The 27,639-nt window shown below is 53.7% G+C and overlaps 1 protein-coding gene across 2 annotated transcripts; it reads left to right on the forward strand.

The window, feature by feature from the left end:
* The first annotated feature begins 125 nt into the window (after nucleotides 1–125).
* LOC105493728 (DEAD-box helicase 54) lies at nucleotides 126–27,007 on the forward strand. 2 transcript variants are annotated; one of them, XM_071071016.1, is made up of 20 exons: nucleotides 126–327; nucleotides 4,848–4,977; nucleotides 5,884–5,954; nucleotides 6,553–6,741; nucleotides 6,858–6,907; nucleotides 8,783–8,824; nucleotides 8,941–9,036; nucleotides 10,720–10,841; nucleotides 10,942–11,003; nucleotides 11,107–11,238; nucleotides 13,383–13,593; nucleotides 16,023–16,157; nucleotides 19,882–20,112; nucleotides 20,196–20,269; nucleotides 21,628–21,852; nucleotides 22,638–22,780; nucleotides 22,867–22,980; nucleotides 23,675–23,779; nucleotides 24,113–24,225; nucleotides 26,388–27,007. In XM_071071016.1, exons 1-20 carry the CDS (start codon nucleotides 154–156, stop codon nucleotides 26,621–26,623), a joined length of 2,655 nt encoding a protein of 884 aa, XP_070927117.1. In that variant the 5' UTR covers nucleotides 126–153; the 3' UTR covers nucleotides 26,624–27,007. The 2 variants fall into 2 exon arrangements, with proteins under 2 accessions (XP_070927117.1, XP_070927118.1); XM_071071017.1 differs by having other exon boundaries at nucleotides 26,391–27,007.
* Nucleotides 27,008–27,639: the final 632 nt, after the last annotated feature.

Raw genomic sequence — 27,639 nt, forward strand, 5'->3', positions numbered from 1 at the left:
ACTCACTCAGGGGCTGGTGTACTAGGCCGCCCAGGGCCGCAGACACTGGCGAAAGCGCAGCCGAGGTCACATGGCCATCGCGCCTCCCCGCCCCAAGCAGTTGGTGCGCGCCGCAGGCCACGCCCCCTTTTGCGTTCCCAGCGCGAGGCCCGAATGGCGGCAGGCAGGCGCCCGGCGGCCGGCCCTCGGTCGAGAGCTGCCATGGCCCAGTGGAGGAAGAAGAAGGGGCTCCGGAAGCGCCGAGGCACGGCCTCCCAGGCCCGCGGCAGCGACTCGGAGGACGGCGAGTTTGAGATCCAGGCGGAAGATGACGCCCGGGCCCAGAAGGTAGGCGCGTGGGGCTGGGACGCACTTTGGGGCCCGAGACCCGGCTCCCGGCAGCGCCCCGAGGCCTCAGTTTCCCCAGCTGGGGAGTGGGCTCCGCAGAGAGTGAGGAGGGAGGCTGCCAGCCCGAGGACCGGTCTTGGGACCGCCGGCCTGAGCACGTGTCTCGGGGCTTGTCAGGCTTAGGGTCCCGCGGCTGGAGCCTGCGGGGCCTTCCTGCCGGGTTTTGGTCGCGCGTCTCTCATTGGCTGCCTCCTGCACATGGGGCGGATCCTGGTTGCCTTTCGCCCAATGAAAAGTGCCGTTGCAGAAAATCTGACTTTGAGAGTTTGGAGCGTTCTTGGGAGGTTGAGTTAAGGGGAGGACGGACTGCGTGGCTTGAGACCGTGACGCCCCCAAACCTCTGGGAAGCTAATTTAAAAATTAGCATGAGCCCGGCCAGTTTGTGTTTGTTGACCATTTACTATGTGCCAGGCTCCATGCTAAGAGCTGTACGAGCCTTATTATGTAATCCTCACACCAACGCTGTGCTAACACCACCGGCAACTGTCATCTTCATTTTTCCACAGGAGGAAATTGAGGCCTCGAGGGTTAAGAAATAGTCAAAGGCCTGGTGTAGTGGCTACACGCCTGTAAACCCAGCACTTAGGGAGGCTGAGGTGGGAGGATTGCTTGAGGTCAGGAGTTCAAGATCAGCCTGGGCAACATAGGGAGGCCCCCGACTCTACAAAAAATTAAAAAATGAGGATGGCCGCAGTGGCTCAAGCCTGTAATCCCAGCACTTTAGGAGGCCGAGGTGGGCGGATCACTTGAGGTGGGGAGTGCAAGACCAGCCTGGCCAACATGGTGAAACCCTGTCTCTACTAAAAATACAAAAATAGCCAGTTGTAGTGGCACGCGCCTGTAATCCCAGCTACTTGGGAGGCTGAGGCAGGAGAATCGCTTGAAACTGGGAGGCAGAGGTTGCAGTGAGCCAATATCGCACCACTGCACTCCAGCCTGGGTGACAGAGCAAGACTCCGTCTCAAAAAAGAAAAAAAAAAATTAGCCTGGCGTGGTGGCGCCTGCCTGTGGTCCCAGTTCCTACAGAGGCTGACATGGGAGGATCACTTGAACCTGGGAAGCGGAGACTACAGTGAGCAGTGGCTACACACACACACACACACACACACACACACACACACACAAAGGAGATCCCAGCTTTACAAAAAAAAGAAAGAAAGAAACTTGACCAAGACCCTACAGCTTGTGAGTACAAGAGCCAGGAGATTCAAACTTGGGACTGTCTGATTCCAAGGCCTGTGCCCTTTCCATTACTGAATGCTACATGTATGCACATGAGGGGACAGGTGTGAGCACCAACGGGGCAGAAGGGTTTTGGCCATTATTTCCCACAGTCCTGTTCCCAGCAGGTGCCTGGCACCAGGTAGGCTCAGGGCAAGGAGATGAGTAAGTGGGCATTTATATGAAGAGAAAGGATCAAACCCCAAGGCAGGAACTGGAGGAGACCTCATCCCACCGTCTCCCTCCCCTTCCAGCCTAGCCAGCTCCTGGCACACAGTAGGTGCTCAACAAATGTAGAGAAACTACTAAAGGTAATGAACAGCACAGGTGGGCAGAGGTAGTGAGTACCAAAGAAGAGGAGTCTGTGTGTAGTTCAGACCAAGGGCTTTCTCACGGCACCGCCCTGTGTTCAAATTTGGCCCAACCTTGCACTGGCTGTGGGACATTGGAGAGGTTGCTTAACTTCTCTGTGACTGTTTCCACATCTGTAGAAAGCAAGTAAATGATTATATATGTTTCAAAGATTGTTGGCCAGGTGCCATGGCTCATGCCTGTAATCCCAGCACTTTGGGAGTCGGAGGAGTGAGGATCACTTGATGTCAGGAGTTCAAGACCAGCCTGGGCAACATGGTGAGACTCTGCATCTACAAAAAATACAAAAATTAGCTGGGCATGGTGCTGTGTACCTGTATTCCCAGCTACTTGGGAGACTGAGGTAGGAGGATCACCTGAGCTAGGTGAGCTGTGATTGCCCCACTGCACTCCAGCCTGGGTAACAGAGTGAAACTGTGTCTCAAAAAAAAAAAAAAAAAAAAAAGTTGAAAAGATGAAAGGAGGCTGGGCGTGGCGGCTCATGCCTGTAATCTGAGCACTTTGGGATGCCAACGTGAGCGGATCACTTGAGGTCAGGAGTTTGAGACCAGCCTTGCCAACATGGTGAAACCCCGTCTCTACTAAAAATACAAAAATTAACCAGGCCTGGTGGCGCGTGCCTGTAGTCCACGTGCCTGTAGTCCCAGCTAGTTGGGAGGCTGAGACAGGAGAATTGCTTGAACCTAGGAGATGGAGGCTGCAGTGATCCAAGATCCTGCCACTGCACTCCAGCCTGGGTGACTGAATGAGACTGTCTCAAAAAAAAAAAAAGACCGAAGGACATGCTGTTCATACATGCTGTTCAGTAGCTATTGCAGGTGCCTATGTGTCCCAGGCACCTTGTTTTCATGTGCTTAGAGCAGGGATTGACCGACCTATCAAGGGCCAGATGGTAAATCTTTTTTTTAGGTTTTATTGGGCCATATAAGATTACTGTCTTTTTTGTTTGATTTCTTTTTCCTTTCCTGCAACTCCTTAAAATGTAAAAACCGTTCTAAACTCGCAGACCATTCAAGACAGGCCATGGCTCTGCCCTAGAGGATTGTAGTCAACCTTAGAGGGTCACAGTGAAAAGAACACAGTCTCTGAAGCCAGGGTTCACATCCCTCACCCACTACCTGCTGGCTGTGTGACCTTGGGCACGTCACTTTATCTCTGTGCCTCAGTTTCCTTCTCTGTAAAATGGACAGAACAATAGTACCCACTTCAGATTGTTGTGAGGATTAAGTGGGTTAATTTGTATGAATTCTCAGAGCAGCACCTAGCTTACAGTACATGGCCTTGTAAGTTTCAGCCACTCTTATGAATTGCTGCTCCTTAAATGCTTTTTTAAAAAATTTTTTGGTAAAGATGGGGTTTTGCCATGTTGCCCAGGCTAGTCTCGAAACTCCTGGGCTCAAATAAATGATCCACCCACCTCAGCCTCCCGGTGCTGGGATTACAGGCGTGAGCCACCACGCCTGGCCATAAATGCTATTTTTAAGAGAAAGGGGGCAGCCCTGGAGTCCAAGAAGGTTCCCCAGAGGAGGTGTCTGTATTGGATTTAGCTGTGCCAGAAGTGGGTCCTGGGTGAGCAGAAAGGAGACCAGGCACAAGACAGACCAGAGATCAGAAAGGAGATTGGTTGGCGGCTCGTGGGGTGGGGGTAGGGGGCGGGAGAGCTTGGAAAAGTCTAGTACTTCACATGTAGTAGGCATTTTGATTGGCTCTTTAAAGTATTTAGGGGCTGGGTGTGGTGGTTCATGCCTGTAATCCCAACACTTTGGGAGGCCACGAAGGGAGGAATGCTTGAGGCCAGGAATTCAAGACTAGCCTGGGCAATGTAGTAAGACCTCATCTCTACCAAAAAAAAAAAAAAAATACAAAATTAAAAAATTAGCCAGGTGTGGTAGTATAACGCCTGTAGTCCCAGCTACTCAGAAGTCTAAGGTGGGAGAATCACTTGAGCCTAGGAGTTCAAGGCTGCAGTGAGCCATTACTGCACCACTGTACTCCAGCCTGGGTGACAGAGTGACACCCTGTCTCTTAAAAAAAAATATGTGTTTACTTTTTTTTTTTTTTTTTGAGACAGGGTTTCTCTCTGTCACCCAGGCTACAGGTGCAAGTGACCATACCTGGCTAATTTTTATTTTTTTTATTATTATTATTTTGACACAGAGTCTTGCTGTGTTGCCCAGGCTGGAGTGCAGTGGCGCGATCTCGGCTCACTGTAAACTCTACCTCCCGGGTTCAAGTGATCCTCCCACGTCACCCTCCTGAGTAGCTGGGATTACAGGCACATACCACCATGGCTGTCTAATTTTTGTACTTTAGTAGACGGGGTTTCACCATGTTGGCCTGGCTGGTCTTGAACTCCTGACCTCAGGTGATCTGCCCATCTTGACCTCCCAGTGTTGGGATTACAGGCGTGAGCCACTGCGCCAGCCAGGTATTTAATTTTGAGGGCTTTGATGGTGGTGATGATGATAGTGATAATACCACCACGTTTCTAAGCACCTTTCTAAGTTTGACACTCACCCATATATATGATCTTCACAGCACCCTGGGAGGCCTCTGCTTGTTGTCCCCATTCTCCAGGTGTGGAAGCACAGGCTCAGGGAGATTAAGTCCCTTCCCTCAGGTCTCACAGCTGGTAAGTGACAGGATTGGGATTCAAACCGAGACAGTCTATCTGCAGACCCCACTCCAGACTTCTGTCCTGTCCTGGCCCAGCCAAAGGAGAACTTACTAGCAAAAAAGTGACGTGATCTGGCGGAAGCATCATTGGCTTGAATCGGGGAGAGAGGGCAACAGCATAGCCCCCTTCCCTGCCCCCTGTGATCCCACTGTGCCTGAAATGACACTGCCTCTCTGTTCTTCCCTCCCAGCTGGGACCTGGCAGACCCCTGCCCACCTTCCCCACCTCAGAATGCACCTCAGATGTGGAGCCGGACACCCGGGAGATGGTGCGTGCCCAGAACAAGAAAAAGAAGAAATCTGGAGGCTTCCAGTCCATGGGTGGGTGCAAGTTTGGCATCGGGGACTTTGCGGGAGCGGCAGCTGGGGATCGACCCCGCCTCTGCACTCCATTACTGATGTCCACTCTGATCCCAGCACTGTGGTTGGGTAGACTAGGGTAGCAGATCTGGTCTCCCAGTCATTCAGGTCCTTCTAGCGGGGCAGTGCGCCTGACATAGGAGAGGGCAATTAGAACAGGCCTCGGAAAAGGCGATGCAGATGCAGGAACAGGCAAAGACAGTCGGGGACTTACTGCATGCAGAGGGGCATTTCAGAAGGAGGGAAAGGATGGAATAGGTTGGTGGTGTGGGGACACCTGGCTGGCCGGAATTAAAGCCTGACTGTTACTCCTTACAAATCAGTAGCAGCTAGAGCAAGGATTCAACTATCAAGACGAGTGCCGGGTATGGTGGCTCATGCTGTTATCTTAGCGTTTGGGGAGGCAGAGGTGGGATCACTTGAGGCCAGGAGTTCAAGTCCAGCCTAAGCAACAAAGCGAGCTCCCATCCATGCCCTCACCCTCTTGTCCCTCCCCACCACCTGGGTGATTCTGAAGTTTGTTCCAGACATCCTCGTTGTGTCCGCACACACTTCTGAGAGGCGCAGGACCTTACCACACCTAAAACGAAGGCACAGCTTCTCAGTGTCGTCTAAGACCCCATTAGCGTTCAGAGATCCCTACTGTCTCATGACATCAAGAGTGGGTTCACATCAGAAAAGCAAATAAGGTTCAAGTGCCCCAGTCAGATCTGTCTCCTAAGTCTCATTTCACCTTTCAGTTTCTGCTTTATTGCTTTTTTTCTTGTTGTTTATCGTTGATGAAGCTGTCACTTGTCCTGTAAAGTTCTCTGTGGTTGGTGCTGCGGGGACTCCTTCGGCCCCCTGATGGTTCCATGTCTCTCCCAGGCCTAAGCTACCCGGTGTTCAAAGGCATCATGAAGAAGGGGTACAAGGTGCCGACGCCCATCCAGAGGAAGGTGAGGGGTGGGGCGGTTGACTGGTGAGGGCCAGGGAGGATTGACATGGCCCTCTTGTCTGGCCCCTTGACAGCCACCCCTTGTCCCAGCTGTCATATCTCTTGCCCCCTTTACTCTGCTGAAGCCCCAGCTAGCGTGCCCACGTCCTCAGTGGAGAAGGTTGGGCCAAGCTGAGCAGAGACTCTGGGCCTTTCTGCCAGTTGAGCCTCCCAGAGGCTTCCCACAACTAAGCCTCAGCTCAGGCAACTCGCAGCCACCTATTATCATCCAGGGATTATGATTATTGTTCTCAGATGCTTCACCCAGTGGGAGCCATCTCTCTGGGGTGCTGAGGAGGACTGGACGGAAGGTAGAGTCTGCTCTGCCTGAAGAAGGGTGTTCCAGCAATGGAAAGAGTTGGGGTAGTGAGCCGCTTATCCTTAGAGGCGTGCTAACAGGCTTTTGAAAGAATGGGCAAGAATAGGCTTAAGGCTGGGTGACAGGTGCCTGCCCATTCACTGAGATCCGTAGCACGCCCACTCCTCAGGACCTTGAAGCTCTGGATTATGTGGTATTTGGGAGGAGCTGACCCTGACCTTCCCTGCTTGTGCCTCTCTAGACCATCCCAGTGATCTTGGATGGCAAGGACGTGGTGGCCATGGCCCGGACGGGCAGTGGCAAGACGGCCTGCTTCCTCCTCCCCATGTTCGAGCGGCTCAAGACCCACAGTGCCCAGACTGGGGCCCGTGCCCTCATCCTCTCGCCCACCCGAGAGCTGGCCCTGCAGACCCTGAAGTTCACTAAGGAGGTGTGTGTGGGCTTGGGGAGAGGTGGGAGGCGAGGGCTGACTTGGGACCGGGCACAAAGGCCACGAGTGTGCTGTCATCTCACTCCTGCCCTCTCTCAATCACTTTCTCTTCTCAGCTAGGCAAGTTCACTGGCCTCAAGACTGCCCTGATCCTAGGTGGAGACAGGTAAGGTCCCTGCACCGCACGCCAGAGTCACCACCGTGCAGGCACATCTCTGTGTCTCCAGGACATTAGTTTGATTTAGCTCTGTTGCTTATTAATAATGGCAACTTCTGTGCTCATTCAAAAAAACCAACAAGACTGGGCCCAGTGGGAAATGCCTGTAATCCCAGCACTCTAGTAGGCCGAGGCGGGCAGATCCTCTGAGGTCAGGAGTTCGAGACCAGCCTGACCAATATAGTGGAACCCTGTCTGTACTAAAAATACAAAAAAATTAGCTGGGCGTGGTGGCGCATGCCTGTAATCCCAGCTACAGTGGAGGCTGAGAAAGGAGAATCACTTGAACCCGGGAGGTAGAGGTTGCAGTGAGCCGAGATGGCACTACTGCACTCCAACCTGGGTGACGGAGCGAGACTCTGTCTCAAAAGAAAAAGAAAAAACAAAACAAAAACCCAACAAGGCTGGTCCAGTGGTAGCAGGTTATCAGAACTTACCAACATTAGTATCATTAAAGTTGGTGTACAACCCCCTCACTGCTAAATTTGACTGGCTTAAGAAAAAAACCAACAAAGGAAATCCTACAATAAAATGTTAAAATAAATTGTCCACAGAAGCACTGCCACTCAGAAGTTCTGATGCTCCTGAAATAGAGTCGTCAGCTCACAGGATAGACAGGTGTATCTACTTTAATATGCCTAACTGTGGGCTTGGTTTTTGTTTTTGTTTTTTGTTTGTTTATTTTGAGACAAGGTCTCGCTCTGTCACCCTGGCTGGAGTGCAGTGGCGCACTCACAGCTCACAGCAGCCTCAGCCTCCTGGGCTCAAGTGATCCTCCCACGTCAGCCTCCCCAGTAGCTGGCACTACAGGTGTGCACCACCAAGCCCAGCTAATTTTTGTGTTTTTTGTAGAGATGAGGTCTCGCCGTGTTGCTTAGGCTGGTCTTGAATTCCTGGGCTCCAGCGATCTGCTGCTTTGGCCTCCCAAAGTGTTAGGATTACAGGCATAAGCCGCCATGCCTGGCCGTGGGCTGTTTGGAAGCAGAAAGCACAGGAATTGAGGGATATTTATAATAGCTCAGATTCGTAAACTGTATTATCGCCTGATGTGCAGGTACCACCCTTCCTAGGTAGTAGGTGCCACACCTGTTTTACAGATGAGCAAAATGAGGAAGTGACAGGTTAGAGCCAGGCAATGATTCCGTAGTGGAGCTGGGATCAGAATCCAGTCTCCTGCCTCATTCCATGCATTATCCCACAGTTTCTGCCTTAAAGAGCAGCCCCTTTAAGGGAGAAAGTTTAAGGATGCTGCTGTTAACACTCTTGATTCTCAGAGAGTTTGCTTTTCAGTGCTTTTGTCTCCATTGTCATTTATTCTTTCTAAAGTTTGTGATTGTCAGAAAGGCCTCCCTGGGCTAGTCCTGGCCCAGGGCTACCCTGGCTCCTACAGGTATCCCAAGGGTGCTTCAGAGGAGGACTAAAAGTAGGGATGTGTGTCCAAAGGGTTTAAGGACGAGAGCTGACAGATATCCGGGGAACCTGAGTTCTAGTTGGAGCTGGTAGTTCCAGGGTTAGTTGCTGGGGGCGCTGTGGGTAGAAGGCAGCTTTGTTGCTATCTGGACCAACAGAAGGAGTGAATTGAGGTCTGTAGTTGAGCCCATCTCTTTGGGGGAACTCTGTTATAACCGTTCTTTTGAATATTTCAGCTTGTATCTCTTGTCAGGGCAATGCCTTTGCCTCACCTCAGCACTGGCCTTTCCTCAGTTCCAAGCCTCGGGTGTGTGTTCCTGGGGTTGGGGTGTGCAGCCTCACCTGGACATTTGGTTATGGGAAGGGGAACCGGAGACCTGTTCTATCAAGCTAAAACCCTTCTCTCCTCTCTAGGATGGAAGACCAGTTTGCAGCCCTGCACGAAAATCCCGACATGTGAGTTTGTTGATTGGGAATGACTCCCTGAGGTCCCTTCCCAGTGGTGGGGGTGTAAGAGAACTATGGTGGTGGCCCTGGCCCTGGGGTCACCTGGCCTGTGCACCCTCTTCCAGAATTATTGCCACGCCCGGACGGTTGGTGCACGTGGCTGTGGAAATGAACCTGAAGCTGCAGAGTGTGGAATACGTGGTGTTCGATGAAGCCGACCGGTAAGGCTGCAGGTCAGCCCTGAGCACTTGTGTCTGAACTGGGAAAGCGGAGGCAGAGAGGTCAACCAGAGGAAGGCTCTGCCGGGAGAGACCCGTGTGGCCAAGATCGAAGCAGTGTCTCCCCAGATGTGTCCTGCAGACCTCCTCATAAGTGGTGCTGGAGCTCGTCTGTGGGGCTCTCTGACCAATATTTATAATTTTGCATTTCAGGAGTATTGAAATAAATAGTAGGACATCTAACATGGGATTTATTTATTTATTCATTTATTTTTGAGATGGAGTCTCGCTCTGTCACACAGGCTAGAGTGCAATGGCACAATCTTGGCTCATTGCAACCTCCGCCTCCCAGGTTCAAGTGATTCTCCTGCCTCAGCCTGTTGTGTAGCTGGGGTTACAAGCACACGCCACCATGCCCAGCTAATTTTGTACTTTTAGTAGAGATGGGGTTTCAACCATGTTGGCCAGGCTGGTCTCGAACTCCTGACCTCAGGTGATCCACCCGCCTCGGCCTCCCAAAGTACTGGGATTACAGGCACGAACCACAGTGCCCGGCCCCTAATGTGGGATTTCAAAGATATTTTTTTAAAAGCACAAAGTTGAGAGCATGGACTCAGGAGACAGACAGGAGTGGGATCCAGTCCTAGCTCTGCGACTTCAGCTCTGAATTTGGGCAAATCACTGGGCATCTCTGGGCCTTGGCTGCTTCAACTGCAAAATGGGGATAAAGTAGCATGTACCTCCCAGGGGTGCTGTGAGGACCCGAAGACTTGATACTTGTAAAGTACTTAGAACCCTCCCTGGCAGAGTTGGGGAGGGGGAGGTGGGGAAAGAGGGGAGGGACTGCTATCATTGATTGATTGATGGTGACAGGGTCTTGCTCTGTCGCCCAGTCTGGTGTGATGATGGCTCACTGCAGCCTCGACCTCCCAGGCTCAAGGGATCCACCCACCTTAGCCTCCTGAGTAGCTGGGGGTATAGGCATTCGCCACCACGCTCAGCTAATTGTTTTCTTTGTTTTGTTTTGTTTTGCTTTGTTTTGTTTTGTTTTTGAGATGGAGTCTCGCTCTGTCACCCAGGCTGGAGTTTAGTGGTGCGATGTCGGCTCACTGCAGGCTCTGCCTCTCGGGTTCATGCCATTCTCTTGCCTCAGCCTCCCGAGTAGCTGGGACTAAAGGCGCCTGTCACCACACCCGGCTAATTTTTTTTTGTATTTTTATTACGGGCGGGGTTTCACCATGTTAGCCAGGATGGTCTCGATCTCCTGACCTCAGGTGATCCACCTGCTTCAGCCTCCCAGAGTGCTGGGATTATAGGCGTGAGCCACCATGCCCAGCCCCAGCTAATTTTTTATTTTTTGTAGAGATGGGGTCTTGCCTAGGGTGTTCTCAAACTCCTCCTACCTTGGCCTCTCAAAGTGCTGGGATTACAGGCGTGACCCTCTGCAGTCAGCCTGGGCTGCTGTCGATTATTTCAGCATGAGTTTGTAAGAACATAACCGAGACAGATTCCAGATTTCAAGGTTATTGTTGCTTAGGATGAAGTCACGCGATAAAGTGTGAGTGGGCTGAGTTAGAGAGAGGAGCCCTGGGACACCGCAGAAGTTGTGAGGACAAGGATGGCTGAGGTTGGAACTCCAGGGAGCGGAGGCCCCCTCTGACCTGGTCTTGCCTTCTACCCTTCCAGGCTTTTTGAAATGGGCTTCGCAGAGCAGCTGCAGGAGATCATCGCCCGCCTCCCTGGGGGCCACCAGACGGTGCTCTTCTCCGCCACGCTGCCCAAACTGCTGGTGGAATTTGCCCGCGCTGGTGCGTGAGCTGGGGGTGGAGATGGGGGCTGGGGGTGGGGCTGGGGCCTGGGGGTCCAGTCCCTCTGCGACACCCCCACTCTCCCCCACGTCTCCTGCAGGCCTCACAGAGCCTGTGCTCATCCGGCTTGACGTGGACACCAAGCTCAACGAGCAGCTGAAGGTGAGGCTGCACCTGTCCTGTCCCAGGAGGGTGTGTCCAGGTGGGCCCTGCAGGCTCTGGGCCAGGATCCCGAAAGCCAACTCGTGATGCCCTCTCCCCACAGACCTCCTTCTTCCTCGTGCGGGAGGACACCAAGGCTGCCGTGCTGCTCCACCTGCTGCGCAACGTGGTGCGACCCCAGGACCAGACCGTGGTGTTTGTGGCCACGAAGCACCATGCCGAGTACCTCACTGAGGTGAGCCCAGTCCTGAGTGGGACCGTCACCTCCTTCAGCTGGAGTTTGGAGCTGCAGTTCCCTGTGCGGTCACTAGAGGGCAGCATGAGAGTGGACCAGGAACCTGGGCCTGGGCTCAAGATGGTCATTTTTATTTTTATTTTTATTTTTATTTTTATTTTTTGAGACGGAACCTCACTCTGCCATCCAGGCTGGAGTGCAGTGGCATAATCGCGGCTCACTGCAGCCTTGACCTTCCAGGCTCAAACAGTCCTCCCACCTCAGCCTTCCGAGTATTTGGGACTTCTGGTGCTTGTCACCATGCCCAGCTAATTGGTTACTTATTTTTGTATGTTGTAAAGACAGGTTCTCACTCAGTTGCCCAAGCTGGTCTTGAACTTCTGGGCTCAGGTGATCCTCCCAGCTTGGCCTCCCACAGTACTGGGATTATAGGTGTGAGCCATTGTGCCCAGCCTAAACTTTTTACTATGAAAACATTTCTTTTTTTTTTTTTTTTTTCCTTTGGAAATGGCATCTCACTCTGTCACCCAGAGTGGGGTGCAGTGGCACAATCTCAGCTCACTGCAACCTCCACCTCCCAGGTCTGAGTGATTCTCCTGCCTCATCCTCCTGAGTCGCTGAGACTTCAGGCACCACCATGCCTGTCTAATTTTTGCATTTTTCTTAGAGACGGGGTTTTGCTGTGTTGGCGAGGCGGGTCTTGAACTCCTGACCTCAAGTGATCTGCGCATCTCAGCCTCTCAAAGTGCTGGGATTACAGGTGTAAGCCACAGCGCCTGGCCTAAACTTTTTATTGTGAGAAAATTTCAAAGACATACTAAGATCAGAAAATAATATGATGAACTCCTGGGTACTCGTTATCTAGGTACAACTGTTATCAGCTCATAGCTGGTCTTGACCTTCATCCATTATTTCCCCTTATCATCCAGGTTATTTTGAAACCTGTCCCTGCCATCCTGTCATTTTCCTGTAGATTTTTAGTGTTTGGTTTGTTTGACATCTTAAGATTGAGGCATGACCTGCATGTAGTAAGCTGTGTGAAGTGCTGTTAGCATGTGTGAGTGGCTCAGAGTTTTTTCCTATGTGTTATCCCTGTGTGACCCTCGCCTGGGTCAAAGCCTGGGGAGTCGCTGTGCCCCAGAAGGCGGGGGGCCCCTTTCTGTCAGTGCCTGCCTCCCCGTCGGCTACACCTGGGTCTGTTATCTGAGGACATGGTTCACTGGGTTCCGCTCACTCCACACACAGTTAACAGCGCTCCCTCTGTGCAGCTGCTGGGGTCACCAGCGAGTAAGACCAAAATAGTCATTTTTAAATAGTTTTTTTAGAGACAAGAGTTTTGCTCCTTTGGCCAGGCTGGAGTGTAGTGGCATGATCATGGCTCACTGCAGCCTCTGCCTTCTGGGCTCAAGTGATCCACCCACCTCAGCCTCCCAAGTACCTGGGACTCTAGGCACGAGCCATGCCTGACCATGCCAGCTCATTATTTATTGATTTATTTTTATTTTTTCTGTAGAGATGGTGTCTTGCTGTGTTACCCAGGCTAGTCTTGAGCTTCTGGGCTTAAGTGATTTTCCAGCCTTGGTCTCCTGAAATGCTGGGATTACAGGCGTGAGCCACCACGCCCAGTTTAAACAGTAATCTGTAAAGAACAGCTAGCGCCATCATGAGTGTCCCATGTTGAGACTCTGTTCTCAGCACTGTGTATACTGACTCATGTGATCCTCATAATAAGGCTACAAAGAAGGGGCAGTTATTCGTACAGATGAGGAAAATGAGGCACAGAAAGGTTTGGTAACTTGCCCAAGGTCACACAGCTTGTTTGTAGCAGAATCAGGATAAGGCCTGTGCACTGAGGTAGCATTTGCAGCTTCCCTGCACACATCATCTCTGATGAGGGCCCTCTGCACACATCATCTCTGATCCTCAGACAGCCCTGCAGAGAGGTGGGAGGTGTTGTAAGCTCCATTCCTCCCCAAACTGGTGTCACCCAGCAAGCTGGGATTCAGACCAAGGGTGCCAGACTCCAGAACCCGTGGTCTTCTCTCTGCACCTCAGTGCCTGTCCCCCACCATGGCCTGCCTGGCTTCCTTTCCTTTCTCCTCCAAGTCTCCTTCTCACTTTGTTACCATCTTTGCTCTGAGCAGCTGCTGACGACCCAGCGGGTGAGTTGCGCCCACATCTACAGTGCCCTAGACCCGACAGCCCGCAAGATCAACCTTGCCAAATTCACGCTTGGCAAGTGCTCCGCCCTCATTGTGACTGACCTGGCCGCCCGGGGCCTGGACATCCCGCTGCTGGACAATGTCATCAACTATAGCTTCCCTGCCAAGGGCAAGCTTTTCCTGCACCGTGTGGGTAAGCGGCCCGTGGCTGGCCCTGGGGCAGGCAGGGGTGCTGGATCCTGGCAGAAGCCGAGGGTACAAGGCTTAACTCCTGACACTGCATATGGGGTGGCTGTGGGCTTGTTTTAGAGACAGAGCCTTGCTGTATTGCTCAAGCTGGTCTCAAACTCCCTATTGTGCCACTGCACTGCAGCCTGGGCAACGGAGCAAGATCTTGTCTCAAAAAACAAAAAAAAGACCCAATTATTCAGCTTATGGTTTTTTTGACTTTACAATAGCACCCATACAACCATTCTATTTTTTTCTTTCAGTACAGATTCAATAAGTTACATGAGATTTTCAACACTTTATTTTAAAATCGGCTATGTGTGGGATGATTTTGCCTAAGGGTAGGCTAATGGAAGTGTTTGGAGCATGTTCAAGGCAGGCTGGCTGAGCTGTGACGTTTAGTGGGTTAGGTGCAGTGAGTGTATTTTTGACAGCTGTTGGGTTTATTGAGATGCAGCCCTTTGTAAGTCACGGAGCAGCTGTGGTCTCATTTCAGAGATCGCTGTTCCCCATTGCTCTTTGATGACATGGCCGTCATTTTGGTGTGCATCCATTCTTCTGATGTTTCTATTTTAAGTTGTGGTAAAGTAGACATAGCATACAATTCAGCATTTTGCCATTTCCCAGTGTGCAGTGGAGTGGCATTGAGTGTGTTCACATTGTGCAACCATCACCACCATCTGTCCCCAAAACCTTTTTTTTTTTTGAGATAGAGTCTTGCTCTGTCCCCCAGGCTGGAGTGCAGTGGCATGATCTCAGCTCACTGCAACCTTCACCTCCTGGGTTCCAGCTATTCTCTTGCATCAGCCTCCCAAGTAGTTGGGATTTCAGGTGCTTGCCACCACGCCTGGCCAAGTTTTTGTGTTTTTAGTAGAGACGGGGATTTCACCATGTTGGCCAGGGTGGTCTTGAACTTCTAACCTCAAGTGATCCGCCTGCCTCAGCCTCCCAAAGTGCTGGGATTACAGGTGTGAGCCACCATGCTCAGCCCCAGAACTTTTTCATCTTGCAAAACTGAAGCTCTACCCATCAGACAAAATCTCCTTATTCCCCTCCCATAGCCCCTGGTAACTGTTACTCTACTTTCTTTGCCTTCTTTTAATTCATAAGTGTCATATGGTGAGCACACTTCCCTCTTGTTGCTGTCTGCTGTCCCCTAGTTTTCGTTGCTGTGTGGAGGGCTGGTTCTGCATGTTCCTAGAGAGGTCCCCAGGACCCCCCAAAGGGAATTTCTTGTGCCTCACAAGACCAACAGTGCCAGTCGGACAACCTCAAATGAAATCTCCAAATGTCGTAACACCTTGTTTTCCCAAGATACAGACACAAGCCAGAATATAATGCTGTGCAGGGATTTATCTATTTCATGCAAAATTGCAATCACATTGGGTGCTCTTTTTTATAACTTGCTTTTTGTTTTTTTCTTTTTACATCACCACACATAGCAAATGTTTTTTGTTTACTATGAAATGTCATTCTGTGATGGGTTGGCACATCTTTTCTATAAGGGGCTAGACATGAAACGTTAGGCTTTGTGGACCATACTGTCTCTGTCATAACCGTTCATCTCTGCTGGTGTAGTGTGAATGCTGCCTATTCATTTACATAGACAAATGAGTGTGGCTGTGTTCCAGTAAATCTTTATTTACACAGACAAGCAAGGGGCCCGGATCTTACTCTGTTGCTTGGGCTCTAGTGCAGTGGCATGGTCATAGCTCACAGTAAGCTTGAACTCCCAGATCCAAGCAATCCTCCCAGCTTAGCCTCCCAAGTACTTAGGGCTGCAGGCACACACCACCACATTTGCCTAATTTTCATTTTTTGTAGACATGGGGTCTTACTATTTTGCCCAGGTTGTTCTTGAACTCCTGGCCTCAAGTGATTCTCCTGCCTTAGCCCCTCAAAGTGCTGTGATTACAGGCGGGTGCCACTAGCCTGGCCCTGTAGGCTGCAGTTTGCCCACTCTTTTTCTGAGCTGTTTAATTCCCCACTGTGTGGCCATCAGCTAATTCACTTAACCAGTCCTCTATCCTTGAGCCTTTAGTTCCAAACTTGGGGCTCTCCTAGTCAGGGCCATACTAAACCTCCTTGTGTGTGAATCTTTGCATCTTTGGGGGCAATTCTCAAAAGTGGGGGCACTGAAGAGTTGATCATGCTCATGAGCAGGCCTTTGCTGTATTTCTGCTAGTCTCCCAGGGCACCGTATCAGCTTGGCCACACTCTCACAGATCAACCCAGAGACCATGATTGAACTTCCCTGTGCATAGGTGGGGAGAGCAGCTATGGGAGTTCGAGGCCTGGCCAGGCTCACCCGCTCAGGATCTGGTCTGTGGGACTCATGCTGGGTCCAGGTTCTTCTAGTTTGCTTAATTAAGCTTGAACGTCTCCTTGCTGCAGGCCGTGTGGCTCGGGCTGGCCGAAGTGGCACAGCCTACTCCTTGGTGGCCCCTGACGAAATTCCCTACCTGCTGGATCTGCACCTGTTCCTGGGCCGCTCCCTTGCCCTTGCCCGACCCCTCGAGGACCCCTCAGGTGAGTGGAGGCTGGGTGGGGTTAGGGGTCTCCATAGAGTTCATGGGCCCTATTTTGGCTGTGGGAGGAGGTGGGGCTGGGTTTGACCCCAGGAGAAGATGATTCCTTATTTTATTTTATTTTATTTTATTTTTATTTCATATTTTTTGAGACGGAGTCTTGCTCTGTTGCCTAGGCTGGGGTGCAGTGGTGTGATCTTGGCTTACTGCAACCTCTGCTTCCCAGGTTCAAGCCATTCTCTTGCCTCAGCCTCCCAAGTAGCTGGGACTACAGATGCCTGGCTAATTTTTTATTGTATTTTTAATAGAGACAGGGTTTTACCATGTTGGCCAGGCTGGTCTCAAACTCCTGACCTCAGGTGATTCACCCACCTCCCAAAGTGCTGGGATTACAGGTGTGAGTCACTGCTCCTGACTGATTCCTTTTATTTTTTAATGAGACGGGGTCTTACTCTTGCCCAGGCTGGAGTGCAGTGGTGCAGTCACGGCTCGCTGCAGCGTCCAACTCCTAGGCTCAAGCAAGCCACTGTGCCTGGCTAATCCCTCTATTTTAAACTCAGGATTTCCCACAACAATCCAGATTTCTGGTATCTACTAGGAAACGGTTGGATCTGGGTGCTAAGCTGTGGCGCCCCCCATTAGACAGGCTCCCTGGTCCCCTGCAGCCCCTGCCTGCCTCCCTTTCCTGTTGGTATAGCCTGCCCAGCCCCTGCAGGCATCTAGTGTGTGACCCTATACTTGACTGAGTTTTCAGGGGAGCACAGGGGGCGGGGAGGGAGGCTGAGGCACCTTTAGACCAAGCCCAAAGGACTTTCCTCCTTCCTTCCTTCCTTCCTTCCTTCCTTCCTTCCTTCCCTCCTTCCCTCCTTCCCTCCTTCCCTCCTTCCCTCCTTCCCTCCTTTTCTTTCTTTTCTTTCTTTTCTTTCTTTTCTTTCATTGAGACAGAGTTTCGCTCTTGTTGCCCAGGCTGGAGTGCAATGGCGCAGTCTCGGCTCACCACAACTTCCACGTCCTGGGTTCAAGCAATTCTCCTGCCTCAGCCTCCTGAGTAGCTGGGACTACAGGCACACACCACCACGCCCAGCTAATTTTGTGTTTTTAGTAGAGACAGGGTTTCACCATGTTGGCTAGGCTGGTCTCGAACTCCTGACCTCAGGTGATCTGCCCGCCTCGGCCTCCCAAAGTGCTGGGATTACAGGTGTGAGCCACTGTGCCCGGCCACCCACAGGACGTTTCTGTATACACCCTAGAGTGGGAATGCATGGGACAGACAACAGGAATCACCATGGCCTCCATCTATGGGCCTCCAACTGTGGGCTTCCACCTGCAGTCCTGCTGGTTCCCGGGCCCTGTACACATCTTGCCTCATTTGTCCATCTGTGCTGGAGGGAGGGCTGTCAGTCACCTCCGCTTCACAGATGAGAAAACGGCTCTGACAGGCCTACCCGCGTGCACACCGCAGGAAGGTGGGGAGCTAAGATTCAGAGCTCCGGGCCCCCTTCTTGGCTGTTCACTCTTGGCAGCCAGTGGTGATCTCTGTCCAGGCTGTGGCCCCCTCAGGTGACCGTGTGGCCCTGCAGTGTCCCAGCCCATGCCTGGAGGCAGCTGGAAAGCAGACTCTGCAGTGGAGAGTCTGGGGTCAGATGCAAGGGCACAGGAAAGGGCTGTGGGGCCTGGCCGGGGTCAGGGGCAGCCTGTGCAGTCACCGGAGGTGGAGGCCTCAGTTGGGCGCCACACAGGGGTGAATTGGAGGGGGCATTTCAAAGCATTTTCCTGGGAGCGAAGCCGAGAGTGCAAGGGCCAAGTGAGGGAGGTGCGAGCACAGCCCCACCCAGCAGCCCCAGGGGCCGGGTGACAGGCAGGAGCAGAAGGAAATGGACCCTGCACCCAGGGCCTGCTCAGGGCTAGAGGCAGCACGCAGCCCTGTGCAGGCTTTACAGATCTCCGACCTTCTGGGTTGAGAGCTGTGCATGGGTGTGGGAGGGGCAGAGGGAGGGAAGGAGCCTCCCACAATGTCCAGGCAGAAACCACCCCCGGTGCAGTTAGCTTTTAGGGAGAGACATCCTGCTTTTGCTCCAGAGCTAGCCAGGGGTCAGCAGGGCCCAGCACGTGCTTAATCTGGAGAGATGGGAAGAGGGCAGGCTCCTGACCCAGTGCAGGGTTTGGTTTCCGACCCTGACCCTCACCATGTGCCCCTGGGCCAATCTCTAAACCTCCAGGAGCCTCAGTTTCCTCATCTCTAAAATGGACTCATCAGGGCCTTTCTTGCAAGATTGGCCAAATGTTGGTAATTGACGGTGGGTGATGGGCCCATGAGGTCCATCACACTCTTCCCTCGGCTTTTTGTGTTTTTCTTTCATTGTTTTGCCTTTTTTTTTTTTTTTTTTTTTTTTGAGAGGGGCTCACTCTGTCACCCAGGCTGGAGTATAGTGGCATGATCACAGCTCGCTGCACCCTTGACCTCCTAGGCTCAGGCAGTCCTCCTACCTCACCCTCTTGAGGAGCTGGGAATACAGTCAGGTCCACCATGCCTGGATGATTTTTTAGTTTTTGTGGAGATGGGGGTCTCACTATGTTGCCCAGCTGGGTCTTGAACTCCTGCACTCAAGTGATTCTCCATCTGTGCTGGAGGCTTCCAAAGTGCTGGGATTACAGGTGTGAGCCGCCGTGCCTGGCTTACGGTTGTAGATGTCCTGTAGTAGAAAGTCAGAACGTGACGACAAAAGAAAGCACGTACTTTCCTCATATTTTTGGTGTGAGGTAAAGGAGATGATGATGATGAACTCAGCACAGTGCTTGCACATAGGAAGCCTCTGTCCCCGGCATCCTCTGCTCTTACTGTTGCTGTTACTTATTACCATAAGGATCGCTGTTGCTAGTATGGACTCTTCCTAGATTGAATCCTGTCTCTGCAACTGACTCATTTGACAGTCCTGGTAGCAACTGAACCACACTAAGCCTCAGTTTTCATATCTGTAGAACAGGGTTGCTGTGGAAATTGAATTTCTAATGCTGGAGTCAGCAAAGTTGCTGTTGGTTGTTTTTTGTTTTTAAGAGAGACAAAGTCTTGTTCTGTCACCCAGGCTGGAGTACAGTGGCGCTATCATGGCTTACTGCAGCCTTGGGCTCCCAGGCTCAAGTGATCCTCCTGCCTCACCCCATGAGTAATTGAGAGACTACAGGTGCACACCACCATGCCCGACTAATTTAAAATGTTTTTTGTAGACATGGAGTGTCACTACATTGCTCAGGCTGGTCTCCAATTCCTGGCCTCAAGTGATCCTCCTGCCTCAGCCTCCGAGAACTCTGAGATTATAAGCATGAGCCACCGTGCCCGGCCAACAAAGTTTTGTTTTTAGAGCCAGATAGTACATATTCTAGACTCTGTGGGCCATGTGATCCAGGGTGGCTCTTCAACCCTGGCCTTGTAGTGCAAAAACAGCCAGAGACCATGCATCAGCGAGTAGTGCAGCTGTGCTCCCATAGAGCCATTTACAGAAGCAGCAGGCAGCTGGCCGGCCGGCCGCGGTTTGTTGACCCCTGTCGGTGTATTCAAGTGTCTGGCTCTCTAGCTCCTCCGTAAGTGCTGGTGTTCTTTGCAGTGATTATTTTGTAGCCATTTACCTGTGATTGTGGAGCCAGGGTGAGACCCAGGAATGGTGGTCGGGCAGCGGACAGGTGGGCTGGACTGAAAGACCCCTGACAAGGTGCTGTGTGGGGTGCAGGTGCGGCCGGTGTGGATGGCATGCTGGGTCGGGTGCCACAGAGTGTGGTGGACGAGGAGGACAGTGGCCTGCAGAGCACTCTGGAGGCATCGCTGGAGCTACGGGGCCTGGCCCGCGTAGCTGACAACGCCCAGCAGCAGTATGTGCGCTCGCGCCCAGCGCCCTCACCGGAGTCCATCAAGAGGGCCAAGGAGCTGGACCTTGTGGGGCTGGGCCTGCACCCCCTCTTCAGTGAGTCCTTCTACAGGGTAGGGGTGGCAGGTGGGTCTTGCTGACCCCACCCACAGCCTGATACCTCACTGCTTTCCCACCAGGCTCGCGTTTTGAGGAGGAGGAGCTGCAGCGGCTGAGGCTGGTGGACAGCATCAAGAACTACCGCTCCCGGGCGGTGAGTGGGGCCGGGCGGAGACCACACTCTGAGTCCTGGCTCAGTGGAGGCCAGAGACAGATGGCCCGTGACCTGGGGTCACACAGTGACAACGGTGGTGCCATGACTCAGATTGCAGTCCTGACCCCCAGCAGGACCCCAGCAGGGATTTTCATCTGAGCTTATATCTTAACCTGCAGCCTTGGCTCTGACAGCCTCTCTTGAGATGCCCCTTGTTCTGGAACCATCCCTGCTGGCCCACAGCAGGTGGCATGGGGCAGCCATTCCCTAGCACTTAACAGATGGTTCACGAGGGGAAGTGACATGCTCCCGGTCTGTTAGAGGCCTGAAGAGCTTGTTTTCCTGAGCTTCCTTCCCTCCTTCCCAACTGTTGACTCCCATTAGGCACCCCATCTTGTGCATATGGAAGGGGATGCACAAAAGGAAAAACCTACTCGGGAATGAGTAAGCTTGCCAGCCAGCTGGGATCAGGAGAGGAGCTGTCATGGTTAAGAGCGCCAGTTTTGAAGTCAAATGGACTTGGGTTAACAAGCTATGGTTTTTCCTAGCATGTGACCATGGGCTGGTTACTCACCCTCTCTGGGTTTTTGTTTTTGTTTGTTTTTGAAACAGGGTCTTGCTTTGTCACCCAGGCTGGAGTGCAGTGGTGCAATCATGGCTCACTGCATCCTTGACCTCCTGGGCTCAAGTGATCCTCCTATCTCAGCCTCCTGAGTAGCTGGGACTACAGGTGCATGCCACCACACATGGCTAATTTTTTTATTTTTTGTAGAGATGAGGTCATGTCATGTTGCCTAGACTGGTCTCAAACTCCTAGGCTCAGGTGATCCTCCTGCCTCAGCCTCCCAAAGTGCTGAGATTACAGGCGTGAGCCATGGTACCTGGCCTGGGTCTCTCTTTGTGTTTTTGTTTTATTTTTGAGATAGAGTCTCGCTCTGTTATCCAGGCTGGGGTGCAGTGGTACAATCTCGGCTCACTGCAACCTCTGCCTCCTGAATTCAAGTGATTCTCCTGCCTCAGCCTCGTCAGTAGCTGGGACTACAGGTGCCCACCACCACACCTGGCTAATATTTGTATCTTCAGCAGAGATGGGGTTTCACCGTGTTGGCCAGGCTGGTGTCGAACTCCTGACCTCAAGTGATCCTCCTGCTTCAGCCTCCCAAAGTGCTGGGATTACAGGCATGAGCCACTGCGCCTGGCCTGGGTCTATCTAATTGTGAAGTGCAGATAATGAGAGTGCCCACCTTGGACACTGGGGAAGACTTGGGGAAGAATGCCAATAGGGAGCCCACCAAGTGGTAAGGGTGGGGTTAGGGGTAGGAGGCTGGTGGGCAAAGGACTGGGTGTCCCCTCCACAGACTATATTTGAGATCAACGCCTCCAGCCGAGACCTGTGCAGTCAGGTGATGCGCGCCAAGCGGCAGAAGGACCACAAGGCCATCGCCCGCTTCCAGCAGGGACAGCAGGGGAGGCAGGAGCAGCAGGAGGGCCCAGTGGGCCCAGCCCCGAGCTGCCCAGCACTGCAGGAGAAGCAGCCTGAGAAAGAGGAGGAGGAGGAGGAGGAGGCGGGAGAGAGTGTGGAGGTACAGGTTCCACCCTGGGGACCCTGGACCTGGGGTACAGGGAAGGGGTGGCTAAGTCGCAGCAGCCCATGAAGCTGTTCTAGGGGCTTTGAGCAGTGGATGGAGGTGGATGCTGTCAGCTTCCCATCTGCAGAGTCGGGGTATGGTTCTTGTCCACTGTCCCTCGTTTAAAACTGGGGCCAGATCTTTAGCCTGAGAAGCTGTGTACAACATGACACCCTCAGTGGGGTCCAGGGCATCACCAGCCACCAAACACATCAGGGCTTCTGCAGTGAGACGTGCGGGTCTCACTCAGAGGGAGGACCATGAAGTGTCCCATTCACCTGGTAGGTGGGTCTTGGGCCTGCGTGTCCCCCAGGATGTCCCTCTCTCATGTTTTGTTTAGACAGAGGGTTCAGTAGCCTGGAAGACCAGCTGGAGACCCCTGACCTAGTCCACGTTGTTCAGAGCAGGCCAGGCGCAGAGAGGGGCAGGGCCGGCTGTTACACAGCCTGGAGCGCGGAGCTGGAATGGGGAGTTGGGTCTCCCCCAGCCGGCACTCTCTCCCTTACCTAGCTGTCCTGCCTCTGCTGGTCCCTGAGGCAGGGGTTGCGCTGTGTGTGCAGATGAGGAAACTGAGGGTCCCACAGGAGACACTGTCACCCAGCTAAGAAATGGCAAAGTGAAGCTTTGAAAGTCCCCGGGAAGCCACTGGCCCCTGTGGCCAGGGTGGTGGGTAGGGAGGCTGTGGGGACTCCCCAGGGGGCTACAGGCATGACGCTGGGCCTCGGTCCGTGCTCTGCCAGGACATTTTCTCAGAGGTCATGGGCCGGAAGCGGCAGCGGTCAGGACCCAACAGGGGAGCCAAGAGGCGGAGGGAGGAGGCCTGGCAGCGGGACCAGGAATTCTACATCCCCTACCGGCCCAAGGACTTCGACAGCGAGCGGGGGTGAGTGGCTGGCTGGGTCCTGGGTGGGGCAGGCAGGTCTGCTGGATCCCATCAATCCAGTTATGTCTCCCACCTTCCCCCTGCAGCCTGAGCATCAGCGGGGAAGGGGGAGCCTTCGAGCAGCAGGTGGCTGGCGCTGTCCTGGACCTGATGGGGGACGAAGCCCAGAACCTGACGAGGGGCCGGCAGCAGCTCAAGTGGTGAGTGAGCGAGTGACCCACCCATCCATGCCCCAGGTGAGTGAGCGAGTGACCCACCCATCCATGCCCCGGGTGAGTGAGCGAGTGAGCCGCCCATCCATGCCCGGGGTGAGTGAGCAAGTTAGCTGCCCCTCCATCATCCCTGCCTGGGGTGAGTGAGCGAGTGAGCTGCCCCTCATGCCAGCAGGCAGGGTGAACTCCCTGACGTCCTCACTCCCATCTGATCCTGGACAGCCTGGATTATGACCTGGCTGTCCCCCATGTGACCACTCACAGCAGGTGTGATGGCCCCTGGCTGTTCTGTTACCTTGATTTGATCACACACCACAGAGATCTTGACCCCGTCTATCCTTTTTGCTGGCAAGTCTTTCTAGACAGGGCTCAGGACCCATTTGTTCAGGAGGACTCTAGCGTCTAGAGAATGTATGTGACTCAACCAAGGGTCACAGCTGGGAAGGGGGAGGGGATTGGAAACCCTCCAGGAGGCCCTTGTCCCTGAGCCAGGCCCCAGTGCTGGCGGCAGTCCTCTGACCTTTATTGAGCGCCAACTGCATGCCAGACATGGCTGCACTGCTTTCTTTTAATGCTCCCAACAACCTGACAAGAGGGTCGGGTGAGGAGATAGGCCCTGAGCGGGAACCGGCACTCCAAGCGTTTCCCTCCACGGCAGCCGTCCCAACTCCCTCTCCTGCAGGGACCGTAAGAAGAAGCGGTTTGTGGGAAAGTCAGGACAGGAAGACAAGAAGAAGATTAAGACAGAGAGTGGCCGCTACATCAACAGCTCCTACAAGCGAGACCTGTATCCTGAGGGGCGTGGCCGGGGAGGGGCGGGGCCGAGCAGCTTCAGCAGCAGCAGCTCCAATTAAGTGGGACCTGGGGGCGGGGCCGGGGATGAGGGGCCGGAGCTGAGCGGCTTCAGCAGCCGCATCTCCAATAAGTGGGACCTGTGCTGGGGGCGGGCCCAGCGGCTTCAGCAGCCGCATCTCCAGTAAGTGGGACCTGTGTGCTGGGGGCGGGCCCAGCAGCTTCAGCCGCGACTGGGATAACAGAACTGTGTCTGCTGGGGCGGTGTGGGGAGGAGCCTTCTCCCGTCCCAGGGGCTTCACGCAGCTTCCTTAACGAGGTTTCCCAGCTATCAGAAGTGGAAACAGAAACAGAAAATTGATGATCGTGACTCGGACGAAGAAGGAGCATCTGACCGGCGAGGCCCAGAGCGAAGAGGTGGGAAGCGAGGCCGTGGTCAAGGTGAGAGCCAGGGAGGGTGGGGAGTATGGGTGCACAGGTAGGTAGAGCAGTTATGGTCAGATTAGGGTAACACTGAGGCACGGGTGCAGGGGCTACTGCAGAGCCCCAGAGCTCGGTGTGTTGGGGTATGCTGCCAAAACCCTGGGTCCCTCCATGATCCCCCCACCCAACCCCCACACCCACAGGTTCCCCCTTCCTACTATCCCGGTCTCTGATGGTCACGAGCATCACCTGACAGGCGCTGGGAAGCACCGTGCCCCTCAGGTGCCTTGTCCCCGACCTCTGGCCACTTCACAGATGAAGCCACGGGGATGACTTCTGGTAGATGCCCTGTTCACCTAATTAAGCCTATTGTCTAAAATCCTAGAGAACTCGGGAGGTGGAACCTTGTGGGAATGCTGCTATGTGGGCCATTTTCACCTGCAAAAATGGCATCTGCATGTGGTTCGACCTGGCAGAGTGGGCATGAATTGAACCCCTGTGGCATCCTCAGGAGTGACGTTCTTTTTAGCAATGCTGTGGGGAAGTTCATGTCACCAAAGACGCAGTCAGAAGCAGCTTTGGTTCCGGGAGGAGGTGATCACGGGGGATGTTGAGGAAGATACTTCCTCGAAATGTGGGTTGGCAAATAGTACATTTGGTCATTTGAGGACTTCGACCTCTTTGATCTGGCCTGGGTCCCTCAGCCAGTAAAAGGCTAAGGTGGATTTGAAGCCGGCTCTGTCTACCAGAGCCTGTGCTTAAGGGCTGCTGTCAGGGAGGGGCTCCCACTTGCTGGGTGCGGGCAGGCTGTGTCCTGGAAGGCCACACATGACCTGGGAGGCAAGGTGACTGCGAATACCCATTTTACAGGCCGGGAAACAGGTGCCTTATGAGGGCTGTGACTGAACCTGAGTCACCCAGCTGCCCAAGGCTCCCACCTGGGGCCTTCCCTGGGGAGAGGGGAGTTTGGGACCATGTCCTGGGTCTCTCTCAGATGGCGTTACCCACTGCTGTGTCCCTCCACCTTCTGGGGCTGGTCACTGCCTTCTCTGGGTGTCTCTGTGAGCCTGCATGCATTTGCCTGGGCCTGTTCTCTGTGGCTCCTCCCCCTCCAGCTCTCCCATCTGTGGGAGTGTCTCCTTGTCAGCATGGCTGGGTGGGGACCACCCACACCTCACTTCTCAGCCTGTTTTTACCTGGGTGAAACAGCAGCTTCTGCTGTGAGCAGTGCCGTGCAGTGGGCGGGCAGGGGCTGGGGAGATGGGGGCGACCTATGGGCTTTGGGAGAAAGCAGCTGTTCTTCCTTTTTTGTCCTCATTGGAGGTGATAGGTCCTGCGAGGCACCCTGGCTCCACTGGAGACAGCTGGGAACACCCCAATGGTCATCCCTCTAGGAGCGCTGGGGAGGCTGCTGTTATGAATGGGGAGGAGGAGGAGGACACAGGACTTAGTGGGAGCCAGGGAGGGTGGTGCTTGCCTCCCGGAGAACTAGAAGAATGGACTACCTGATGCCCACCTGTCAGGCTAGGGCAGGGCCGCTGACCTCTGCTGCTGCTGCTTTGCTGTGTGACCTCAGACAAGTCCCTCTCCCTCTCTGGCCTTCTCTGATTCCTCTCCCACCTAAAGGAAGGTTCATCTACACCCTCTTTTCATCTAACAAGCCTAGAGCATGGTGTCCATGGAGACAGAGGCTGAGGTCTGTTTCGGTTACTATGGGGGGCCTCAGAGCGTGCAGTAGCAGTAGGTGTGCTGTGGAAACATACACTCCTTGGTTGGAGAATTTTTAATAGTAACAGTCATGCCTAAAAGGCTCTCACTATGGGCCAGGCCTTGTTCTGAGCACTTTATACCATGGAAATGCATTTTCTCTTCACCCATGAAGGAGGTGCTGTGATTTATAATTCACAGATGGGGAAACTGAGGCACAGAGCCGTTTAGTGACTTGCCCAGGGTCCAAGAGGTCACAGCTGGGATTTGAACCCCAGCAGTTCTGGCCCCGTGTTATTGACCACTCCATGAGGCTGCCTAAAACTTTATTAGCCACCTACTGTGTACAGACACTGGGCCACAGCAATAGGCACAGAACAGGAGTAGGGACAGGGAAGGAGTCTGCGAGCTTCTGGGAGGAGGGGATCTTGGGAGTGATTCCGACAGCTGAGCTCCCTGAATCCCTGTCCCAGCAGGTGCATCCCGGCCCCACACCCCAGGCACCCCTGCAGGCTGCGTCCGCCCGGAACTCAAGACCAAGCAGCAGATCCTGAAGCAGCGGCGCCGGGCCCAGAAGCTGCGCTTCCTGCAGCGTGGTGGCCTCAAGCAGCTCTCTGCCCGCAACCGCCGCCGCGTCCAGGAGCTGCAGCAGGGCGCCTTCGGCCGGGTCGCCCGCTCCAAGAAGGGCAAGATGCGGAAGAGGATGTGAGGACCGGGACCCAGCTCCGTGGCTCCTTGATTGGCCTTAGGGTGGGCATCGGCAGACGTTCCTGTGCACCACTGTGTGCCTGGCCCAGTGCTGGGCACTGGGGGCACTCCCTGCAGGAGCCATCGTCCGTGAAAAGGAGCACTGTATGGCCACGGAAGGGCAGCAGCTGCGTCAGCCTAAGACAGAGACATTTGAGCAGGGCCTTGAAGGGTGTGTAGGAGTTCGGCAGCAAAGCCAGGCAGGCCAAGACCTGAGTTGGCAACTCAGCTGCTGCTGCTTCCATGTGTTCTGGGTTCAGAGGTCATGGCTGCACCAGTCAGAGCCCTGAGTGCCTCAGGGTTTGGCGATGGAATTTTTAATATAATAAATCTTTGTTGAGCACTGCTGGTGGGCCAGGAGTGCAGTCTACTTGGGGAGTTGGAATGGAGAGACCCAGGTACTAAAATCCCAGCTAATGTGGCAGAGGAGTTGTGGGTCTCCCCAGGGTAGGTTCTGCTGCTGTGTCCATTTAGCGATGAGGAAATTGAGGCTCAGAGCACAAGCCAGGTGCCGGAGGTGGGAGTTGGTCCGCCTTCCTCCCACCGGGACATGGTTGCAGCTGGGAGTGGGCTGTGGGAGGGGAACAGGATGTGCAGCCCCGGGGCAAGGGCACAGCTGCTCCCCTCTGGCTATGAAGAGGTTAACTCGGCCCCTCCACACCTGGAGGTCAGAACCTGGCCTGCCCTCTGTCTTCTCACCACCCACCCCCTGTTTGAGGTTCTGAGAAGGTCAAGGGTGGCCCTAGCAGCTGAATTCTCAGGCTGGGCCCCTCACCTGGCAGAGTCCATAGTGGAGGGGCCTTGGTGATCTCTCATCTAGCATGGACCCTGCTCTGAGACCTGACAAAGAGCTTTTTTCATGCCCCAGCCACCCTGGCAGGGAGGGCCTGGTCTGATCTCATTTTAGAGGCAGTTGCCCCACACATAGCCCCTTGACCTTCCCATCACCTCCTCATCAGGGCATGCACTTATTGAGTG

The sequence above is a fragment of the Macaca nemestrina genome, chromosome 10, assembly GCF_043159975.1.
Source record: "Macaca nemestrina isolate mMacNem1 chromosome 10, mMacNem.hap1, whole genome shotgun sequence".
In the NCBI taxonomy this organism is placed as follows: Eukaryota; Metazoa; Chordata; class Mammalia; order Primates; family Cercopithecidae; genus Macaca; species Macaca nemestrina.